This window comes from Coregonus lavaretus, assembly GCF_964263955.1.
Source record: "Coregonus lavaretus genome assembly, chromosome: 35".
Lineage (NCBI taxonomy): Eukaryota > Metazoa > Chordata > Actinopteri > Salmoniformes > Salmonidae > Coregonus > Coregonus lavaretus.
The window spans coordinates 4,762,724-4,786,835 of record NC_140022.1 but is presented as its reverse complement, the minus strand read 5'-3'; the positions used below and the strand labels follow the sequence as shown (position 1 = coordinate 4,786,835).

Here is a 24,112-nt window from a genome sequence, read left to right as displayed (position 1 = left end):
AATGTGTGTGTGTGTGTGTGTGTGTGTGTGTGTGTGTGTGTGTGTGTGTGTGTGTGTGTGTGTGTGTGTGCGTGTGCGTATCAGATTGATCATCTGCAGAGCAGCCGTGAGTGTACAGATGGGCACACATTGCTCCTCTCCTCCCCTCCCTCCCCTCCTCTCCTCCTCTCCTCTCCTCCCCTCCCTCCCCTCCTCTACTCCTCTCCTCCCCTCCTTTAAGCACCATCCTCTCCTTTTGACATGGTAATGGCTCCAAATTGATGAAGACATTTCACTCATTCAGCGACAACTCTCTGACAAGCTACACAAACACTCCCCCTCCCATCAATCACCAGGCCCCTCCCCTCCGCCGGCTGCTCGTTGGCTGTGCTGGGCGGTTTAATCAGCTAATTGGCTCTCGCCCCGTCACCCCTAACGACCGGCGCACCGCTAGAGTATCTTGTCGTCTTCGTTGTCTAATCTACTTAAATTAACTCCTGATCCACCAATTAAACCTGCGCTCTCCACTACGGGTGTGTTGGCTTTTGTTCCAGCCCAGCTCTAACACATCTGTTTCAGAGAATCAACCAAACATGGTACTCTGGTCTATTATTAGGCTAAAACATGAGCTGCTCTCATGAGCTGTATGTTACATTTTTATTTTTAAAGAGCAAAATAGTTATACATGAAGGACCGGTGTTGGTGTTAGTGTGTGAGCGACATGGCTATATGTGTGTGTGTGTGTGTTTGTGTGTGAGTCAGTGGAGGCTGCTGAGGGGAGGACGGCTCATAATAATGTCTGGAATGGAGTCAATGGAATGGTATCAACCACATCAAACACGTGGTTTCCAGGTGTTTGATACCATTCCATTGACTCCATTCCAGCCATTATTATGAGCCGTCCTCCCCTCAGCAGCCTCCACTGGTGTGAGTGCATGCATAACTATGCTATGTGTGTGTGTCTTTGCTCTTGTCCCGTTTGCCCGTTTATGCCACTTTCCTGCATCCATCAGCACATTCCCATCCAGCTGGTGAAAGAGTTGTGATGCTTTTAAAAGCATCAATAACACCCCACCTGTTCTGACCCGGTGGCCAATAAAAAATAATCCCCCCCTCCTCACCTAACTACCCCAAAAAATAGGTTTTGTTGAGGTACACTCTCATCTGATCACTTGGCAGAACAACCCTGGGGCCTAAATAAAGAATGAATGAATAAAAATAAATGTCTCCGGGCCAACGTGTTGCTCTCACCGTTGCAGATGAAATGACCTGAAAAGCTGTTACAAATAAATATAATCAATGCAATCAGCTAACTGACATAGGGAATCTCATGCCAGGGAGTAAAATGCCCAGCAGGGATCTCTCAATCTCTCTCCTGCTAATTGCTCCCAGGGGTGACGTTAGCGCGTAGCATTTTGTACACTTAATTAGATTAGAGAGTGCTAGCGCTACTGCTACCGGCCAGGACAGGTTTCAGGGACCCGACCAGGAAAGAGAAGAGAGGGAGAGCGTTGGCCTTGGCGCGTCGCCAGTAATTAAGCCGATACCTTTCCTGATTACGCCAATCCCCCTTAATGAACTCATTATGCATTTTAACCCAAACACTTCCCGGAATTAATGAGCATGCAAAAAGCCGGCTCTTAAAAAAGCTCCCCTGGCTGCCATAAGTGGAACTCATAACTCAGACACTCAATGGGCTGGACATAATGTCCATATGTGTTTGTTTCCTACTCTCCTCTCTCAGGGCAACAGAGCCAATTTAAACGTCTTTGAGAGTAGGACCCTGTCCAGTGTCCAGAAACAATTTGGTCCAATCTTTCATAGGGCCGTTATGGGATCAGGCTTTTGCTCCAGACAAAGAAGAAACACACCTGATGGGACTGATGGAACTAAAAACAAACAAGAGATAACTATTGTAAAATGTATTGTGTCCGTAAAATGTCTAAGTGTTGTTGTCCATTAGTTTACTCCAATTAGGGGAAGGGTGGTAGGGTTAGGGGAAAATAATAAATGAACATATATTTTAAATGATATACAGTGCTTTCGAAAAGTATTCAGACCCCTTGACTTTTTCCACATTTTGTAACGTTACAGCCTTATTCTAAAATTGATTAAATAAATACAAAATCCTCAGCAATCTACACACAATACCCCATAATGACAAAGCAAAAACTGGTTTTTAGAATTTACTGTATATATTTAAAGTTAAACTAATAAATATATTTATAAAAAATATATATTGAGGATTGGAAATGATGCAGACAATTATATTGATAGAAGCCACAATCTATTTGCAATATTAAAGCTGATTAAAGCCCCCCCAAACCCCACAACTGATTAAACTAATAAAGTCTAGATTGAAGACTATGATTCGTTGATTAGTTATATCAGGTGTGTTACTGCTTTGGCTGGAGAAAGAGTCTGCTGCATACACATCAGAACTTTAAAGATAAGATGGATATCCTGGCCATATTGCCTACACACCCAATGTACTGGTGTAGAGGTTTGGGAGACTGTTTATCTGACACACACTCAACTAGCCTAAGCAGGTAGTGATGAAGTGATGATGATTTAGAGAGACCTGGGAACAGTGCAGGGTGGGAGCAGTTCAGCACTGACCCATAATTCCCAGCTCATTAAATAATTCACTAATTGATTCATCACCAAATCAATAAAGCATCCAAATGGTTTATGGTGTGAGCGCCGCTCTGAGTACTGGGGGGGGTGGGGACTAATTACGGTATTGGTAATAGACCTTCACAATGAAACACAATCAAAGATAAAAACACATCTAGACAAGACTTACACCTGCACACAGACACAATCAAACAAAGCAACACACAACGACACACACACCCGTCCATGGCCTTCATGGACTCACAAAGGAAAAGAACAGGAAGTTGGGTGTTGAAATGGAAGCAGCATTGTGTTGACCTTGTGCTTGTATTGCATGACATCATCAGGCAGATGATGGTAAATATAAAGGTGCTGGACCAATGGGGGTCCCTCTCCTCTCTTCCTCAACCTGCTGGGCCAATGGGGGTCCCTCCCTCTCCTGCTCAACCTGCTGGGCCAATGGGAGTCCCTCCCTCTCCTCAACCCGTAAACACAGTCTGTGTGTAATGAATACGGTCCCAGGGGAGTCTGGACAATGGGTGGGCCGACCTCCTGTATGAAGGTGCACTTGGTTGGGGAAAACATTAATTAAAGTGTAATGAATTCCTCTAGTGTTAGTGTGTGTGTTTTCTTGTGTCAGTCGTTTCTGCCGTGGGTTTTGTGTGTGTGAGGTTTATGACTGTCTGAGATTGATTAGGACGAGGAGTGAGGTACGACGTCACTTTGACCCTAGTGACCCACAGGGCTGTAAATCTAGGCGCCTAAACAGTTCCTGATAATTGTTTCATACCTTGCCGTCCACACACACAGCCCATCCAAGACTGTGGCTGTGCACACACACTTAAAGCAATGTAAAGGGATGTGTAAACAGCTACCAGCTGAGGGTTATCTGGCCTGAGCTTCCAGCTGCACCTTCTGGTTCTCTCTGGTATCAGGCTGATCCTTGTTTCTTCACATATAATAATCCCAGTGTAAGTAACATTTAAACATCCAATCAAAACACTGGCCCTGCCCTTTTTTTCAACTGCAAGGGTAGGTATTGGCTAATGTAATGTTACCATGGAGCGTGGATGTGTTGGAGTAAAAAGAGAAAGGACCAATCAGAATCATTATCATTTTATTTCCTGGTTTCAGAGAGGTTTTGCATATGTTCACATATTGAGTGAGCCTTTCTCAGATCTACAGGTCTGGCTAAGCGAAGACAGACAACGTTTGAGACACCGGCAGACTCAGTCTGCTTTGACCAACTTGTAGGACATGGTCTCCCCCGTGTGGAATAAAAGCCACATGACAACCTCAAGACAGTCAGGCCTCTCATAATTCTAAAATGTTGGGAAAAGGGCCCTCTTATACATAACAAATTAAGTTATACCACAAATGTAAAAAAAATAAAAACTATAAAGCATTTAAACATCGATCTTATGAGAAACAAGCAAAGCCTTCAGTGTTGCTAAATTTGTATTTAAAGTATTATCCAATACCCTATTATTTTATCACAATATCTCAAATTCCAGGATTGTTCCATTTAAATCATCAATAATGCCTGCATTCCAACTTCATTAGCCTATTTACAAAATATTCATATAGCATATACATAGACAAATAAACAATGTATCCTTAAATAGATGCACATACAAAAATAATAATTTTTAAAAGCAACCATTAAAAGGTTCCTATCAAGCAACTGTAGTAAGAGTTAACTGAGAAAAACCTGCTGAGAGACTAAAAACAAGATTAACTGATCTTCCTATTGACACTCAAAACAGAATCATGTGAGGTAATGCAAAATACATACAGGCCTAAATGAGTGTCATAAATGGAAAATTGTTACAGTATAGCATTATGTGATGATAAAAAATAAATACAGTTATGATGGACTTGAAAGACATTCGGATGTGATAAGGATGAATCAAGCAGACGTGGGTTCAAAATACTATTTCAGGTATTTCAATTGCTTTTCAATACATTTCAAAACAAGTACTCAGATAACCTTTATTTGAAAAAACAAGTAGTTGAATATTGGAATGTATTTGAAAATACACTTTGAAAGTATTTGAAAATACTCATACACACTGACTCAAATACACTTCCATGCATTTAACCCAGGTATTTGAAAATACTTTCAAATACAATTTGGTCGACTATTTGGTTTTTACAAATAACCATTCAAATACTCAAATAAATAAATAAAATTTGGCCTGCGGATTTGAAAATACTCAAATATACAGAAAAAGTATTTGAACCCAGGTCTGGAATTAAGTTATTATAAAAATCCCTTTGAAGTTGATATCAGATATGGCTGAGTAAGTTTCCATGGCAACCATCTGTCTGGAATTTACCATAGGTCCTTTTCCTGGTCCGGTGCCCCCTTCAACTGTAGTGTCTGATGATATTTTAACCCATGGGGTTTCCTATTCACTAGCAGTCATAAAATGGCTCCACGCAATTCTCAATTTCCACAAGGGGTGCTGGATGTGGAGTTGACCAACACTGTGTAGGAGCATATTGTTGCACATGCATATGGAGGACAGTGAGGACTTGTGACATGCGTCTATGTGGTTTCAACTGCAGAATAGCGTGCGTGTGTGTGTGTGTTTGGGGTAGGATCCCCTGAGCTTCTAAGAGTAGAAGAAAACCGACAAAGTCAGGGTCGCCATCACAACAGTCCAGAGGTCATAAAGTTAATCACCCACAGATGGAGGAACTAGAGAGGAACCAGGCTTGCCAGGGTTCCCCGATCAGGAGCATCATACCATGTTGGTCTGGGTGTTGGGGCTGGAACACGTCATGTCCTGTATCTGGTCCAGGATCCAGTTGACGTCGGGTCTTTCCTGGGGGTTGGACACCATGATGGAGCTCAGCAGGTTCTGCAGGCCTTCAGAGTAACTGGAGGGGAACAACAAAACACCCATAAGACACTGAGAAACTACCAGAGTAACTAGAGAAAAATATATACTGAGAAACTACCAGAGTAACTAGAGAAAAATATATACTGAGAAACTACCAGAGTAACTGGAGAACAAATATATACTGAGAAACTACCAGAGTAACTGGAGAACAAATATATACTGAGAAACTACCAGAGTAACTAGAGAAAAATATATACTGAGAAACTACCAAAGTAACTGGAGAACAAATATATACTGAGAAACTACCAGAGTAACTGGAGAACAAATATATACTGAGAAACTACCAGAGTAACTAGAGAACAAATATATACTGAGAAACTACCAGAGTAACTAGAGAACAAATATATACTGAGAAACTACCTGAGTAACTGGAGAACAAATATATACTGAGAAACTACCAGAGTAACTGGAGAACAAATATATACTGAGAAACTACCAGAGTAACTAGAGAACAAATATATACTGAGAAACTACCAGAGTAACTAGAGAACAAATATATACTGAGAAACTACCAGAGTAACTAGAGAACAAATATATACTGAGAAACTACCTGAGTAACTGGAGAACAAATATATACTGAGAAACTACCAGAGTAACTGGAGAACAAATATATACTGAGAAACTACCAGAGTAACTAGAGAACAAATATATACTGAGAAACTACCAGAGTAACTAGAGAACAAATATATACTGAGAAACTACCAGAGTAACTGGAGAACAAATATATACTGAGAAACTACCAGAGTAACTAGAGAACAAATATATACTGAGAAACTACCAGAGTAACTAGAGAACAAATATATACTGAGAAACTACCTGAGTAACTGGAGAACAAATATATACTGAGAAACTACCAGAGTAACTAGAGAACAAATATATACTGAGAAACTACCAGAGTAACTAGAGAACAAATATATACTGAGAAACTACCAGAGTAACTGGAGAAAAAACACATACTATAAATTGTATAAATTCCATACAACCTAAAAAAGGCCAAGATGAAAAAATGCTTCAACCTATCCAATCCTTTTAGATCTGCAGGAGTGCCTAGGTGGTAGGTGCCGATTTGGAATCAATACATTCTAGTCTGCTAGCCTTGAAAGCTGAGAGGGTGATGGATTGAAGAGTAACTAGGGGGGGACTGGCTGACCTGTAGGGCTGAGGGATGGTGACTTGGGGTTAGGGTTGAGGCTAGGGTTAAGGTTGTGGTTAGGGTTTAGGTTGTGGTTGAGGATGAGGCTAGGGTTAAGGTTGTGGATGAGGGTTAGGGTTAAGGTTGAGCCTAGGGTTGTGGTTGAGCCTAGGGTTGTGGTTGAGCCTAGGGTTAGGGTTGTGGTTGAGCCTAGGGTTGTGGTTGAGCCTAGGGTTGTGGTTGAGCCTAGGGTTGTGGTTGAGCCTAGGGTTGTGGTTGAGCCTAGGGTTGTGGTTGAGCCTAGGGTTGTGGTTGTGGTTGAGGTTAGGGTTGTGGTTGAGCCTAGGGTTAGGGTTGTGGTTGAGCCTAGGGTTAGGGTTGTGGTTGAGCCTAGGGTTAGGGTTGTGGTTGAGCCTAGGGTTAGGGTTGTGGTTGAGCCTAGGGTTAGGGTTGTGGTTGAGCCTAGGGTTAGGGTTGTGGTTGAGCCTAGGGTTAGGGATGTGGTTGAGCCTAGGGGTAGGTTGAGGGTTAGGTTGTGGTTGAGACTAGGGTTAGGTTGTGGTTGAGACTAGGGTTAAGGTTGTGGTTGAGACTAGGGTTAGGTTGTGGTTGAGGCTAGGGGTAGGTTGTGGTTGAGGCTAGGGGTAGGTTGTGGTTGAGGCTAGGGGTAGGTTGTGGTTGAGGCTAGGGTTAATGTTGTGGTTGAGACTAGGGTTAATGTTGTGGTTGAGACTAGGGTTAATGTTGTGGTTGAGACTAGGGTTAATGTTGTGGTTGAGACTAGGGTTAATGTTGTGGTTGAGACTAGGGTTAAGGTTGTGGTTGAGACTAGGGTTAAGGTTGTGGTTGAGACTAGGGATAAGGTTGTGGTTGAGACTAGGGTTAAGGTTGTGGTTGAGACTAGGGTTAAGGTTGTGGTTGAGACTAGGGTTAAGGTTGTGGTTGAGGCTAGGGGTAGGTTGTGGTTGAGACTAGGGTTAAGGTTGTGGTTGAGACTAGGGTTAAGGTTGTGGTTGAGACTAGGGTTAAGGCTATGGTTGAGACTAGGGTTAAGGCTGTGGTTGAGACTAGGGTTAAGGTTGTGGTTGAGGCTAGGGGTAGGTTGTGGTTGAGGCTAGGGGTAGGTTGTGGTTGAGGCGAGGGGTAAGGTTGAACCGGGATGTGAACATGAAGCTAGGGTTAAGGGTAGAGTTAGGGTTAGATAGCCAGGGGAACTGACCTACAGGGTTGAGGGATAGTAACTTGGTTAAGGTTAGCTAGCCGGGGGGGACTGACCTGCAGGGTTGAGGGATAGTAACTGGGTTAGGGTTAGCTAGCCGGGGGGACTGACCTGCAGGGCTGAGGGATAGTAACAGGGTTCTGGACAGCGAGGGCCACACTGTCTCCCTTCTGGAACACCATGTCATAGGGCCCTTCCAGGAACATCATGCTGTACAGTACACAACCCAGAGACTGGAGAGAGAGAGCGAATACTGTCTCTACATGGTCAACAAACACCAGGCATGATGGAGACAGAGAGATACCAATCTAACTGGTACTCAACATGTTGACTTCATGGCTAGAGTCAAAACAGCATCGCACAATCCAATGGTAAAGACAATCTCTGTTATGACAAATTGGTCCATGTTATATCTCTTGTACAATACTGACAGTTTCCACAGACCAAAACTAAAGTGAGAAGGGGGTAGTACTGTAGTGTGCGTTACCCAGATGTCTGTGCGGTCATCGATGACGCAGTGGCTCTCCACGTTAAAGAGCTCTGGGGCACGGTACGATATAGTACACCTCTGAGCTGCCCAGTCCTGTACTGTCATGGCCTCCCTGGTCCCCTTGACCTCCATCCTGGAGCGGTTCATAGAACCCAGGTCCATCAGCAGAGGCCTGTCATCCTCCTCCAGGAGTACATTGGTAGGCTTCAGGTCTCTGAGAGAGAGGAGAGGAGAGTGGAGAGAGAGGATAGTGGAGAGAGAGGGAGAGATAGAGAGCGATAGAGGAGAGAAATAAAGAGGAAGAGAGAGAGAGGTAAAGAGAGGGATAGAGATGGAGAGCCTCATTCTAATTTTAACCACAATCATGTGTGTGTAATAGCAGTAGTAGCCTGTACCTGTGTGCGTAGTCTCTGTCATGCATGGCCTTCAGTCCAGAACAGATGCCCTGTAGAACCTTTAGGATGCGTCTCTCTGGCATGAAGCTGCCCTTGTCCCTCAGTTTCTCTAGCACTGACCACAGACTGCCCTTCTGTAGGAGCCCACACACACACACAGGCATGAATACATAGACGCATACATACAGGCATACACACTTTTTCATTTCCACGCTGTAAAACAGTATATCGGCAGATGTATCAGTAACTTTTGTCCCCACAAAAAAAACGGTATCGGACCCAAAACTAAACAACGGTCGGGCTCTAATACACACACACACGCACACACCTGGACGTAGGGCAGCAGTATCCAGGCCTCACTCTTGCCCCCCCGCTCTATGAAGGTGTGCCCGGCCAGGCCCAGGATGTTGGGGTGGCTGAAGAGACGGTGCATCTCCACCTCCGTCTGGGCCTCCCGGTGACCCTCCCGGTCATGGCACAGGATCCTCTTCAGGGCGTAGAAACGCCCATCCTGCACCCCCTCCACCAGGTCCACATAGCTGAACCCTCTGGGAGGAGGGGAGGGATGGAAGGGGGACGGTAAATGACGAGAGAGAGAGCGCAGGAGAAAATGGAGAGGTAGACAAAAACCAGGGTCCTGATCAGTAAGATGTAACGTTACAGAACCCTGAAATACAATTGCATGTGTGTGTGTGTGTGTGGGGGGGGGGGGTGATCGTCTGCCATGTAGAATAGATAAGTGTTTTACTGATGCGGTCGGTTTTACCCTTCATCTAGTTTCTGGATGAAGTAGTATCTTTTGTTGTCGATGGTGATGGAGCCACGGGAACAGATACACAGGGTCTGACCCATCCTCTCTGGGGCATAGCTCAACACACAGACTGACAGAGAGAGAGAGAGAGAGGGAGATATGGAGGGCATAAGAGGTAAAGGAAGACACAGGGTTTAGTGGAATTGAAAGTGAGAGGTCAAGCGCAAAGCCATGGGAGAGAGAGAGTATGGGATATATTTGTGTAAAAAACAGACTGCAACATGAAATCTATGTCATAAATAATTCACTGTCGCCTGTGCGATTGATAATAATAAGCATTTGGTGGGTGCTTATATTTGTCCTATTTACGCATGTGTGAATTGGTAAATGTTTTTCGCATATCCCAACTCTCCCTGAGACACCATTGGAGAGTGGGGTCACGGCCAGGGTCTTCCATTATCAACGGTGACCCTGGAGAAAGTAGGGGTATGTGCCTTGCTCAGGGACGGCCTGTTCAATAGGGCGATATGGGCGACGCACTGCCAAACGGGAAAAGGAAGGGATTTTTTTTCTAATCAATTATATCACGGCAACAGTAGTTATCAGTGTTGTAATCTATACGTCTGATCTGCCACAGTGCCACACTGCCACTAAATGTCGAATCAGGCTAAAGTCGTGCTTCAAATGGCTCCACCCCCTTTTGGGGCGATTTCAGTCAGATTGAAAATCGCCCAGAACTTCTGTCATAGACTCCCATGTAAAATCTATTTTTTTCAAATTTCAGAGCCTTCAATACAATCTCAATGGGTGTCTGTGGGCTTGCACTTACGCGCTTTCGTCATACGTTACGTAACCATGAACGTAACTGAGAAAAGAGTGGATTGTTTGAAAGAAGTTCCTTTTTGTCGGCGAACAAATGAAGATAAATTGGCAACGAAACAATTAGGACCTCCCAGACCAAATTTAATAATTCAACAGGTTTCTACTAAAGGCGGAAAGTCCTACACCCGAGGATTTTCCAAAAATTGGTACGAACGAAAAAAGACATTGCCACTCACTCAACTGGATGACGAGGGATACAGGCTAGCTGTCCGCCGCCACAACGATGAGGTTAGTGTTGATAATCACAAGTTTACTGGATGTGGATATGGTGTAATAAGGGCAGTTTATTCAGAGGTAAATATATCTGGAATCGCGTTCACGGACCCGTTCGTCAAACTCTTAAAAATGAACTTGGGCTGGGAATTGCCAGGAACCTCACGATAAGATATATGCATCAGCATTGCGAGTCTCATGATTCTATACGTATTGCGATTCGATACTGTGATTTTATTGCGCACCATATGTCTGTTGCAGAGGGATCAGAAAGCCATGAGAACGAGTTTTGATCAGTCATGGAAATAAAAGTGCTGAAAACAAATTGGCTCCCAATGTGAAAAGATTGAGAACAAGCTATGAAGGAACAATAATGGTGTTTTGGTGCAGGTACAGCCAACTAGCGCTAAAATATTGCGATATTGTCAATACAGTATATCGTAAAGTATCACTATGTAACTCGATTTCTTTCACCCCAATCCCTCAAATTAACGGTAAATAACTGAATTGTTTGCCCCACATTTAGCTAAGATGATTAGCTAGCCAGCTAAAATGTTTTAGTTAGTTAGCAGTCGCATCTACAATAGTTTACTGTCAATAACATGTCTCCAAAAATGACGTGGTGTCTCCAATTGTGTTGACATTTTACAATTGCAATGCGCATCCATGAGTATCCACTTTCTGTAGCTCAGCTGGTAGAGCATGGTGCTTGTAACGCCAAGGTAGTGGGTTCGATCCCCGGGACCACCCATACACAAAAATGTATGCACGCATGACTGTAAGTCGCTTTGGATAAAAGCGTCTGCTAAATGGCATATTATTATTATTATTATTATTATTATCTGAAGAGAGCCCCGAAACATTGTGTGCAGACATTTTATGCAATAAATGAAGTAGGTTCAATCTAGTAGTTCTGATCTTCTGATTGGTCCTGATGAGTTGGGCGAGGTCCCCTGCAGGCTACTGTCACTGTTGCATTGGCTCTGAGTCGGGTTCTCTGTCTTCAAATGTTCAGCCTAAGAGAGGGGATTTTTGTGTGTGTGTGTGTGTGTGTGTGTGTTTAACAGTGATGATGTGTGTGTGTGTGTGTGTGTTTAACAGTGATGATGTGTGTGTGTGTGTGTGTTTGTGTGTGTGTGTGTCCTCAGAGCAAGAACTCGTGAGTTGGAAGAACTGAGAGGCCTATGGCGTGGGTGTTGTCCTTGGCCACCTGCTGACAAGGCTGACAAGATAGGACCCTTTTGTCCATTGTTATTGGATAGGAACAGAACTTATAACCAGCTCCTGACCTAAATAGATCTTAGCACAACATTTTACTCAACATATCATATTCCATATTCACTATAACAAATATATTTACTACGACATTAGCAAGAACCGCCACATCCTCAGCCGGCTAATCCAGTGTGTGAAGTTTTGCGGAGTGTTTGAGTTAGCTTTGCGAGGCAAAGATGAAACTGAGGGCTCCACCAACCCTGGTAAGCCAACACTTTTGAGATCAGTCAATAAATGCTTCTGGTATTGACTTATATGCTGCCCCTGTCTTCATGTTGTTGCTGGACATATCTTTTTTTAAATGTGTGTAGGTCACCTAAATCATCAGAAAAATTGCCCCTCCTGAGAATTTTTTCAGGAGCCGCCACTGGCCTTGCTCAAGGGCACGTTTCACCTTTCGGTTACTGGCCTAACCGCGCTACAGCGACTCTTGGTTGTAATCTGCCGAAATGATGTGTATTGGTTCTTTACAGCAGTGGCAACACCATAAGCAAATATACTTTCACTAAACCTTTAAAAAAGTGTAGGATTTTGTTTGGTAACGTGGCACACACCGGTAGGAGAATACAAGCGATCTACAAGATAACAGCATAGTCAGCATGCAGATCAATCCTGATTAGCCAATATTATCTGATAGAGATATTGATAAACGTGTGGTGAAAATATATGGGGACATTTACGTTTGTTAGCGTTGTATATAGAAATTACCTTCTGTCTGCGTCCTGTTTTTTGTTTTCTGCTGGTTACTTCCGTGTACATAAAACGCGTAATGATGACGCAGCCTGTGATCTAATGCCGCGTTCAAAAGTGGGAAGTGATTTTCAAGCCGGAGCTCTTGAAAGATGCCGGAGTTGGAATTCCGAGTTGGATGACCGTTCAAATCGTTTTTTTCCGAGTTCCAAGTTGTTTCGAACGCGGTACCAATCAAAGATTGTCTATTATATTGACAAGATAGTCAAGTGAACACTAACAATGGAAATACATGACCTCAAAGATGGAAGGCAGGCGGGATCAATATACGCGAACAGGCCAAAGGACTTATCTTTGTATCCGTGCCATTATAGCGTCTGTGACCGCATGGGCAGCGGCATTGAGGCTATTGCCATGCGCAGTGGCGGCTCCTGAAAAAATTCTCAGGAGGGGCAATTTTTCTGATGATTTAGGTGACCTACACACATTTTTAAAAAGATATGTCCAGCAACAACATGAAGACAGGGGCAGCATATAAGTCAATACCAGAAGCATTTATTGACTGATCTGGGGAGATGGATTCCAGTTTCTGTGACAGATTATAAATAATCTCTGATGCCTTTGTTATATTAGCTTTTGGTTGAATGTACTGTCGTAGTAAATATATAATGTTATAGCTTGGTCTGACTAAAATCTTGTGCATATCCACCCTGTCCAAAGTCTCTACTTGGTCTCAGTTCTCCAGTAAACTTGTGATTATCAACAGTACACAACGGTAACAAACAATTGGGGGAACTCACGGGGCAGATAGTAAGGTCACAGTGACACAGAAAGCAGTTCAATGTCGGGGCTCGGGGGTACAGAGTCGCTCTCTTACCAGGATCGATTTTCCCTGTGACTGTCAGATCGAGGTCCGCTCCGACCAGGGTGAAGCCGGCCGGCTCCACTTCTCTGTCCGGGACTCTGTCATCCAGCCAAGTCTCCCAGCTGTATTGGATTCCGCTGCCAGCAACGTTTTCATTATTTAGTCCGTTCGTAGCGGGTATGTACACGATCAACAAGATCAGTCCAAAACCCACCACTCGAAATCCATGGTTGGCAGAATGTTTGTAAACTAAGTGTACAAATTAAAAACATAAAATAACGCCACTAAGTGTACAAATTAAAAACATAAAATAACGCCACACTGCAGGTCGCAAAGAGACGCTGCTAGCCGCTATTTGCTTAGTTACGTTCATGGTTACGTCACGTATGACGAAAGCGCGTAAGTGCAAGCCCACAGACACCCATAGAGAATGTATTGAAAGCTTTAAAATTTGAAAAAAATAGATTTTACATGACAGGCTATGAGAGACTTCTGGGCGATTTTCAACCTGACTGAAATCGCCCAAAAACGGGCGGGGCCATTTGAAGCACGACTTTAGCCTGATTTGACATTTAGTGGCAGTCAGATCAGATTACAACACTGATAACTACTGTTGCCGTGATATAATTGATTAGAAAAAAAATCCCTTCCTTTTCCCGTTTGGCAGTGCGTCGCCCATATCGCCCTATTGAACAGGCCGTCCCTGGCCATGCGAATACAAGTTATTTTAGTACCTTTATTTAACTAGGCACGCCAGTTAAGAACAACCTACACTGGCCAAACCCGGACGACGCTGGGCCAATTGTGCGCCGCCCTATGGGACTCCCAATCACGGCCGGTTGTGATACAGCCTGGAATCGAACCAGGGGGTCTGTAGTGAAGCCTCAAGCACTTGTCTTAGACCGCTGCGCCACTCGGGAGCCCATGAGTAAGTTTTTTCTCTCGTGCCCATAAGTAAGCGTTTCCCTTTGAATGATAAGAGGAAACGACTTAATATTGCCATCTGCCGGTTGTTAGGCTAGTGCTACGTGTACTCACCTGTTTACAAGCATGTGACAAGTATTTTTGTAGTCGTTGCCGAAATGCCAAGTGCGTCCACTTACATCAGTGCATTCGTAACAACCTAACCATTTTACATTTGTCATTTAGCAGACGCTCTTATCCAGAGCGACTTACAGTTAGTGAGTGCATACATTTGCATACTGGTCCCCCGTAGGAATCGAACCCACAACCCTGGCGTTGCAAGCGCCATGCTCTACCAACTGAGCTCCACGGGACTAACCATAACGAAACTTATATTCGATCAAATAAACATCACGTAGCAAATTAGTAATTAAAGGTTTTGATGTCCAAATTCGACACTTATTGACCTCCATACAAAAGTCCTCACTTTGATCTTATTTTAGTGGGCTGAGTAAAACTTCTCGATTCGCCTCTTCCGCTGGAAAAATCAAGTATTTTATTAAACCAGAGCACCACCCAGTGGACTCAACTTTACTGAGGTGAGTCTCAATAGTCGAAATTAGTTTACTATCCATGTCTCCACTTGTCACCTTTAGGATATTCTGTAAACAATCTAAATAAAATAAATGACATTATGGGGAAAATCCTTCCCCATTACCAGTCTCTGTGAAGATAAGATTCTCCTCACAACACATTGAGGAGCAGGTCAGAAGGCAGGGACCTCTGGCTCTCGTAGCCAATGGGTTGAGAAGATGACACCAGGAGTATGCAATTGAGATAATGCGTTACCTCGACCATAATCTTCTTTCAAGGCACCCTGCTGCTACATTTATATCCCAGGACTGCTCGGCTACTTACCAGTCCATTTGTGTGCTCAATTGCAGAGACTGATGTTTTATAATGTTGCCCTTTAATAGTAATTTAGTGAAATTATAAATGAAACCTCAGGTCAGGACTGAGAGGCAGTTGTGATTGATTTTAACCACTGAAAAAGGAGGGAAAACAGGATGAACTGAGATAAAACAACTTTATTTACAAAGGAGGGGCTACAGCCACAACAGTAACCTGATGTGATAACTCTTAAAATAACAGCCATGGCAAAGAAAATAATAGAATCTGTATAGGGATAAAACCAATAAATTATTTTGGGGTAGCTTAACATGCAATGCAAAATAATCCTCCAAGAGAGTTACTGAATTACATTCATTAAGACCCAACACCATGGGGTTTAGTTTGCTAGTTTTTTGTTTGGCAGTAACTTTAGTGTTTAGGATAGATCTGAAAGCGCAGAAGTATCATTAACTTAAAGGAAACATTATGTTCATGGAGACAGCTTAATCTTCAAGGTTCTGTATGGTTCCATAGTCAACCCTCTAGGAAAAGATTGTCAGACATGAATGGACGTGGTGTCTTTGGTGAAGAAAACATGATTGATGGCGTTAGACAACAATGGAAGGAGCAGGCCATTCCCCACTTCATGGTCAAGTAAAAGGCAGTTCTATCTCTCAGTGATACGTAAGCCAACAGAGGACCCATCCCTCCTTTGAACTCCTCCTCTCCTAATACTCCTCTCCTTCTTCCCCGTCCTCCTCGAATGAGTCGATGCCCACCTCTTCGTAGTCCTTCTCCAGGGCAGCCATGTCTTCCCTGGCCTCAGAAAACTCTCCCTCCTCCATGCCCTCGCCCACGTACCAGTGCACGAATGCCCGCTTGGCGTACATTAGGTCGAACTTGTGGTCAAGACGCGCCCAGGCCTCAGCGATGGCTGTGGTGTTGCTCAACATGCACACAGCTCTCTGGACCTTGGCCAGGTCACCCCCTGGTACCACGGTGGGTGGCTGGTAGTTGATGCCCACCTTGAAACCTGTGGGGCACCAGTCCACGAACTGGATACTCCGCTTTGTCTTGATGTTGCCAATGGCCACGTTGACATCCTTGGGCACCACGTCTCCGCGGTACAGCAGGCAGCACGCCATGTACTTGCCGTGGCGAGGGTCGCACTTTACCATCTGGTTGGCGGGCTCGAAGCAGGAGTTGGTGATCTCAGCCACAGAGAGCTGCTCGTGGTAGGCCTTCTCGGCTGAGATGACGGGGGCATAGGTGGCCAGGGGGAAGTGGATGCGGGGGTAAGGCACCAGGTTGGTCTGGAACTCTGTCAGGTCCACGTTGAGGGCACCGTCGAAGCGGAGAGAGGCGGTGATGGAGGAGACAATCTGGCTGATGAGCCTGTTGAGGTTGGTGTAAGAGGGGCGCTCAATGTCCAGGTTTCTACGGCAGATGTCGTAGATGGCCTCGTTGTCGACCATGAAGGCACAGTCGGAGTGCTCTAGGGTGGTGTGGGTGGTGAGGATGGAGTTGTAGGGCTCCACTACAGCTGTGGACACCTGGGGAGCAGGGTAGATGGCAAACTCCAGCTTGGACTTCTTCCCGAAGTCAACGGAGAGACGCTCCATGAGCAGGGAGGTGAAACCAGAGCCGGTACCTCCTCCAAAGCTGTGGAACACCAGGAAACCTTGGAGCCCTGTGCACTGGTCAGCCTGTCAAGACACAGAAAACAGACATGTTTTCTAGCTCTGATAAGACACATTAAGTCAAGGCTAAAACCCTTTCTCATCAGACATTCACACAAAAAAAATCCATGAGTTATCCTAATATCACCATTGAATCTATCAAATCTGACGGTTTCCCCTCACCAATTTACGGATCCTGTCCAGCACTTGGTCGATGATCTCCTTGCCTATAGTGTAGTGGCCACGGGCGTAATTATTGGCTGCGTCCTCCTTTCCTGAGATCAGCTGCTCGGGGTGAAACAGCTGGCGGTAGGTACCTGTACGCACCTCATCTGAGAAAGGGGAACAGACCAGGGTTAATTAGTCTGTTCTTGATGCTTCTTTTGAACTGTACCACCATATTGATGAAGCGCTCTTCCTACACATCCCCCAGTGTCAATCAGTCAGTGCATTTTCTCTGCATGGTCCCTCAAATACTAACCAATGACAGTGGGCTCCAGGTCTACGAAGATGGCGCGGGGCACGTATTTCCCGATGCCCGTGGCGCTGAAGAAAGTGGTGAAGGAGTCGTCAGTGCTACCGACCGCCTTGTTGTTAGGCATTGTGCCGTCCGGCTGGATCCCGTGCTCCAGGCAGTACAGCTCCCAACAGGTGTTGCCCATCTGGACTCCAGCCTGACCCACATGCACAGAGATACACTCACGCTGGAGAGACAAGAAAACACAGGGTTAGTCAAACAATTAATTTATGGTTTCTTTGAACAGGGATAAAAGACATTAACACATTGAATATAATATAATAATAATAATAATAATAAGCCATTTAGCAGACGCTTTTATCCAAAGCGACACAGTCATGCGTGCAAAAAGTATTATTTTTTTGTGTATGGGTGGTCCCGGGGATCGATCCCACTACCTTGGCGTTACAAGCGCCGTGCTCTACCAGCTGAGCTACAGAGGACCACAGGGTCCGATGCATTGGCGGCACAGTCTGCACTGGATGATGGAAAAACACTTGGCTTTCAATGACGCCAATGGAAAATTGAGTCAGTGGAGCACCCTGACAAACCACTCAACGCATAGGAGTTTATTTGAGGTCGATTAAGGATTTGGGCATCTATTTTCACACTTGTATTACTGCTGTTTCTCACCACCAAGTGGTAGCACTCTACATCAGTGGTTCCCAACCCAGGGTACTAGGTCCCCTGGGGGTACTTGGCCTATACACAGGGGGTACTTGAGAAGACTCATAAGACTATAGGCTTTTACTGGTAAAATGCTCATGAGGGGGTACTTCAGGCAGAGCAACATTCAGTTGGTGGTACAGTAATGGAAAAAGGTTGGGAACCACTGCTCTACACTAACAGAGGAAATAAACGGAACCTGCCCATGTCTGAGTGACAAATGAGCAAGCCGCCAGAGTTACGAGCCAAAGTTATGAGTTGTGTGTATATTTGCACGGTGACCCAATTTGTTAGCAGTGTGTTGAAATGGGACTATGACTGCACTGTTCTTCCTAGCATGGCTTAGCTAACTCTGCAGTGAGTCAGATCTGCCCTACTTTAATACTGAACTGTATGCAGCTACCATCTCAGAAGCCTAGCCACATCTTAACGGGTGACTACCGGTATTGACATAGCCATTAACCTAGTCTGAGGCCATGTAACTGATCTATCAAGAGTGTAAAAAACATGAACAACACCTGCTCTTTCCATGACAGACTGACCAGGTGAAAACTATGAGCCCTTATTGATGTCACTTGTTAAATCAGTGTAGATGAAGGAGATGGGTTAAAGAAGGATTTTAAAGCCTCATGACAATTTACATGGATTGTGTATGTATGGCATTCAGAGGGTGAATGGGCAAGACAAAATATTTAAGTGCCTTTGAATGGGGTATGGTAGATGCCAGGCACACTGCTTTGGGTCAAGAACTGCAACGTATGCTGGGTTTTCCACGCTCAACAGTTTCCTGTGTGTATCAAGAATGGTCCACCACCCAAAGGACATCCAACCAACTTGACAACTGTGGGAAGCATTGGAGTCAACATGGGCCAGTATGCCTGTGGAACACTTGAAAACTTGTAGAGCCATGCCCCGACAAATTGAGGCTGTTGGGAGGGCAAAAGGGGGTGTAACTAAATATTAGAAAAGGTGTTTTGTAAACTCAGTGTACTTTACATACAGTATATTCATCCACACCCATTGCTGACGGGTGAATAAAAATCAAGCACAGTCATGCAATCTCCATAGACAAACAATGGTCTTACTGAAGAGCTCTGTGACTTTGGTCTGGGACTGTTTTCCATGTTTCGGGCTAGCCCCCTTAGTTCCAGTGAAGGGACACCTTAACGCTACAGCATACAATGACATTCTAGACGATTCTGTGCTTCCAACTTTGTGGCAACAGTTTAGGGAAGTCCCTATACTGTTTCACCACGACAATGCCCCAGTGCACAAAACGAGGTCCATACAGAAATGGTTTGTCGAGATCGGTGTGGAAGACCTTGACTGGCCTGCCACAGAGCCCTGACCTCAACCCCATCAAACACAGTTGGGATGAATTGGAACGCCGACTGCGAGCCATGCCTAATCGCCCAACATCAGTGCCCGACCTCACTAATGCTCGTGGCTGAATGGAAGCAAGTTCCCTCAGCAATGTTCCAACATCAAGGGGAAAGGCTTTCCAGAAGAGTGGAGGTGGTTATACCAGCAAAGGGGGACCAACATGATTTTGGAATGAGATGTTCGACGAGCAGGTGTCCACATACTTTTGGCCATGTAGTGTACACATGTTATGGACACAAGGTGGCGCTTGAGATCTAGATTCACTAAGGACCAAACAGCAGGTCATGTGCCTGTGCGAGAGATGAGCCAATTTTGCAATGCAGTATTGGCAGACGGCAGCATAGTTGAGCCTAGGCTGCAGTGACGCCACCCAGTCGATAAGACACTGTACAGCCTTAACAAAAGAAACAATAACTGAATGTGTTATCACACTACACCAAAGGTGCATCCCAATAGTTTATTATGGCCTACTCTCATCTTCCTTTCATTTAGGCTCCACTGGCTTGATGAGAGGAAGCCACTTTAGATTGAGATACACCCCCTCGATATCTCACCCTCATTGGAATACTAACTTGGACCGAGGTCAGTAGAGACAATAAAAATGTGATTAAAAAAAGTGGTGGTAAAGTCTGATTAGGCCTCACTAGACTAAAGGCCGAACTGGGAGGGTTGGCAAGAGGCAACCCTACCCCTTCAGCGCGTCAATGAGCTATCGACAATGTTAACAGGAGCTGACGAGTCTGAGGCAAGGCCAAAAGTCCCGCCACACCCTACTGAAATATTTCCAGCTCGCAGCGAACAGGATGAGGGGAAAGCGCCTCCAAGGATGAGCGAAGCTGATAATAACAAGCTTATCATTTCTAAATACCAGCGCACCAGAGCTGGATACGTACGCACAACACCTGTCTGGCCAAAATTGCTTATTATACAGAGATGGGAGATAGGGAGCGAGAAAGTCACGGAAGAGAAGTTTATGAGTGTGACGCGCCAAGAGAAGGACGCACCTCGTAAAGTTGTATGTGTTGCCAGTCCTTATGAATTGTGTTGATTTGGGAAGGCCCAACTATAAAAACAGGAGAACCTGCCACAGTAACAGGAGAACAGGCACACCATCCAACTAGGCTTTGTCCTCTGGTAGAAGGATGGAATAATATCTCCCTTAAGCTAGGTTGAACTTTCAGTAGCAGCAAGGTCAATTGTATCAGAAATTTTTAGTATGCACAAATAGCTTGTTTCTCAAATTTAATGCAACTTTTTTCACAGATGATTCCCGGTTTTAACTCTACCGGGCAGATGGCATCGTGTGGGGTTATCGTATGTGCAGGCATAAGCTACGGACAATGAACACAACTGCATTTTTATCAAGGGCAATTTGAATGATACCGTGACGAGATCCTGCGGCCCATTGTCGTGCCATTCATCCGCCGCCCCTACTTTAAAAAAAGGTATCTATGATTAACAGATGCATATTTGTATTCACAGTTATGTGAAATCCATAGATTAGGGCCTAATTAATTTATTATCTGAACGGTAACTCAGTAAAATATCTGAAATTGTTGCATGTTGCGTTTCTTTTTTTGCCATAGTCAGGGGAAGTTAAGGAACCGTTACAGAAAGAAACACCTCAAATCTAGATCTGAATCTACAAAAGCAACCCAACTATGTCTACAGTGAGGTCCTTGTGATTTTAAGGTATTTTTTTCTGCATTTGTTTCTACAACCCTCCACACTTAATTTACTACTGTTATGACTCAGCGCATGTAGAGACTGGGGCAACTACTTTCACACAGCCATTTCTCCAGCCCTGTAGTTTGACAGAACAAGCTGGGTATGGGTGGGGGAGGAGCAGTGACATTGCTCAGGGATGTGAGAGGGTGTGCCTAGTTTGGGTATGGCAGCTAGGTCAGCACTGCAGCCAGCTATTTAAAGGGAGGTGTCGATCATTACTCACCATCCCCCCTCTGTGTGGGTCGCCCCTCCAGACCCCATTCTACTCCACTGACCCCTTTCTCTGTGGGAACAACCACTTGGTGTCCTGAACCATTAGCTTGGTCAGTTAGAGTTGATGTTTAGGCAGGCCCTAGTTCATACCAGATTTAAGAAACTAACATCCACCATGTTGCATTTGTCAGGGGTTGCCCTGATTTTCTACGGCAAAGCCCCCCCCCCACACACCTCTAATTGAAACCCTGTAGGTAAGCCTAGTGTAGGCCTATGTGTAATTGTGATAGCTAGTTGATTCGGTAACTATTTGCGCATGGCGTAACAGGCCATTTATGTTACCAAATGGTTACCAGATACAGGCCCAGTGACATGTACAGTGCTAGGTTATATGGTATCCATTTCCTGTATTTTGAGCTCATGGTAATGGCGATAGACTGTAGAGTACAGTTTAGATTAACATATTGCTTGTGCTACTGCAAGTCCGCCGAGACGCTTGGCACCAAAATGGCTGGTGGACTAATCGCTTGTTCAGTAGCTAGTAAGCAACCCCCGCCCCCTCCAGTTTCCTGTTCTGTCCCCTAAGGGGGTTATATTTTTTTTTTAAAGTGCAAAGAGGGCCTTGTGTTATGCAGGGAACATATGGCTTGGACTTCACACCTAAACAAATAGTCACTCCTTTCATAACATTGAAATTAGATGGCATGCGACAAAATAAACTCTCCCCCATGCCATGGTAATCTTCTTTAGTCATGGGCAAAGCTAGGAACAAAGGTGAGTGTACTGTTTTTTTGAAGACACTGCATTATGATCTGAGTAACGTGCTAGTACATGAACTGGAATGGATTATAAATTAAGGCTCTTTTACCCTCATTTAGTAGTATAGACATTAACCTCATGATCAGACAGTCTCAGCCATGTGCTACTCAGAAATGATTATCCTTTGTGCTCTGCACCACTCCTAACCTCGGATTTCACTTTCAGATTACTGAAGGTTGCCCCTATCAAGACTAAGCATGTATGCATAGTCAAAATATTTCTGAGAGGTCTTTGTCTAATTTCTTGACATATTTTATGATTAAGTCATATGGGCAGGATGTGAGGTAATAAAATGTGAGCCATGTCCTAAAAACATCCATGTGGCAACATGTGATGGGGAAATGTTACATTGGGACACAACTGATACAATTAATCTATTATGTTTAAACAATTTTTAAAATCATTGTAGATGTAATCTGCAATACTCCAGTAGATGGTATATTTGTGGTTCATTAGTATTCGTTGGCATTTGCTCTGACTACTGAATAATACCACATTGGCAGAATGTTCCCAGTATTGCGCAGTAGACTAGAGCAACAGGAATAGTAGCTGACTAGGCCTACAGTCACCCATCAGAATACACACGGACCCGTGGGAGCCACATCAGCATTTAAAACCAGCAGAACAAACAAACACACCCATAACCACACTGGCCCCACGGCCACTGCATATGGAAACGGTTAACTCCTTTTTAACCGTTCAAAATGGCAGGAAGCTGCTTCAAGCGCCAAATGACAACATTTTGATAATAAATGCAGATACATGTGAGCATATTTATTGATAGGAAACGTGAGGCCAATTAAGGCTCAGGTGACTAAATGTAACAATTAAATACATTCTAGTAATAGTTTCGTATACTGCGCCAGTCGTGTTCGAATTGAAAAGCAAAACGGCGCGCTAAGTTGAACGCGCAGCAAAATGGATACTCCTATCATGACGCACCATGTTATCAGAGCGAAATAATATTCTATAAAAACAGATGAGCCGTAGTGGAGGCTGTACCTTGGAGTATTATAGACAGTAATGTTTATACTATACAATATTGACTATAGAAACATTAGAAATGTAGCCTATTTCATATAACTCTAAACCCTTAAATTATTACAACCGATGCGTCAAAGGCAATGTTGGAAAAAGAAAGGTCTTACCATTTTGATTCTGTTTGTCTTCGTTTCCGTAGAAAAATAAAAGTATTATTTCGTAGTATAACCTCTCACAGTGCACCTATAATGGGGTCTCCGTGAGTATGTTTTAACTGCGTGTGTTACTGCGATCTGTTTTTATAAACTGCGAAGGGCAGGGGTGGAGTTTTGGACACTCCCTCTTCTCTCATAGATCGAGTTCGTTTTACATGGCCCGGGTAGGCGGAGTTTTTTTTTGTTGACCATTCCATTGGCCCTTAACTGAAATCCTCACTAACAGCACCGGGCCATGTAAAACGAACTCCACCATACGCAGATTAGACCTCAGGCTAGGAAGGAAAGTACAGGCCTGAAAAGGTTAGCTGGACCAAAGATGATATATTATATTGACAAGACAGCCGAGTGACCTCTTTAACAATGTATATACATTTCCTCAATGACGCAAGCGAGATCAGGTGGGACCATTCTAGCCAATGAGAGGGCGTGTGCCAACAGGCACAACTAAATCGTTGCCGGAATGCCACGTGCATCCACTTAAATCAGTACATTTGTAACAGCCTAAACATTACGAAACTTCTATTCGACCAAATAAGCCTCACCTAATTCGACACTCTCTTATAGACCCCTCATACAAAAAAGGGCATATCTCACGCGGACAGATTTTGGGCAGAGTAAATTCTCTCGCTTCACCTCTTCCTCTCTGTCTTTGCGCACTGAACTGACGTCGATTTTGTTGCTCCTAGTTCGCCACTAGA

At 44.3% G+C, this 24,112-nt stretch overlaps 2 protein-coding genes across 2 annotated transcripts; both read right to left on the bottom strand.

Moving 5' to 3' along the window:
* Positions 1-3,695: 3,695 nt before the first annotated feature.
* On the bottom strand, positions 3,696-12,622 carry LOC311109761 (serine/threonine-protein kinase 16-like). The gene is made up of 7 exons (XM_084152739.1): positions 12,570-12,622; positions 9,507-9,621; positions 9,069-9,288; positions 8,741-8,874; positions 8,343-8,559; positions 7,967-8,088; positions 3,696-5,481 (listed from the first exon to the last, which is right to left on the bottom strand). The coding sequence occupies exons 2-7, from the start codon at positions 9,590-9,592 to the stop codon at positions 5,343-5,345; spliced, it is 918 nt and encodes a 305-aa protein (XP_084008865.1). The 5' UTR covers positions 9,593-9,621; positions 12,570-12,622; the 3' UTR covers positions 3,696-5,342.
* Positions 12,623-15,389: 2,767 nt separating this feature from the next.
* LOC311109616 (tubulin alpha chain-like) lies at positions 15,390-23,533 on the bottom strand. The gene is made up of 4 exons (XM_084152545.1): positions 23,364-23,533; positions 17,371-17,593; positions 17,073-17,221; positions 15,390-16,916 (listed from the first exon to the last, which is right to left on the bottom strand). Exons 1-4 carry the CDS (start codon positions 23,364-23,366, stop codon positions 15,939-15,941), a joined length of 1,353 nt encoding a protein of 450 aa, XP_084008671.1. The 5' UTR covers positions 23,367-23,533; the 3' UTR covers positions 15,390-15,938.
* Between the last annotated feature and the right edge of the window lie 579 nt (positions 23,534-24,112).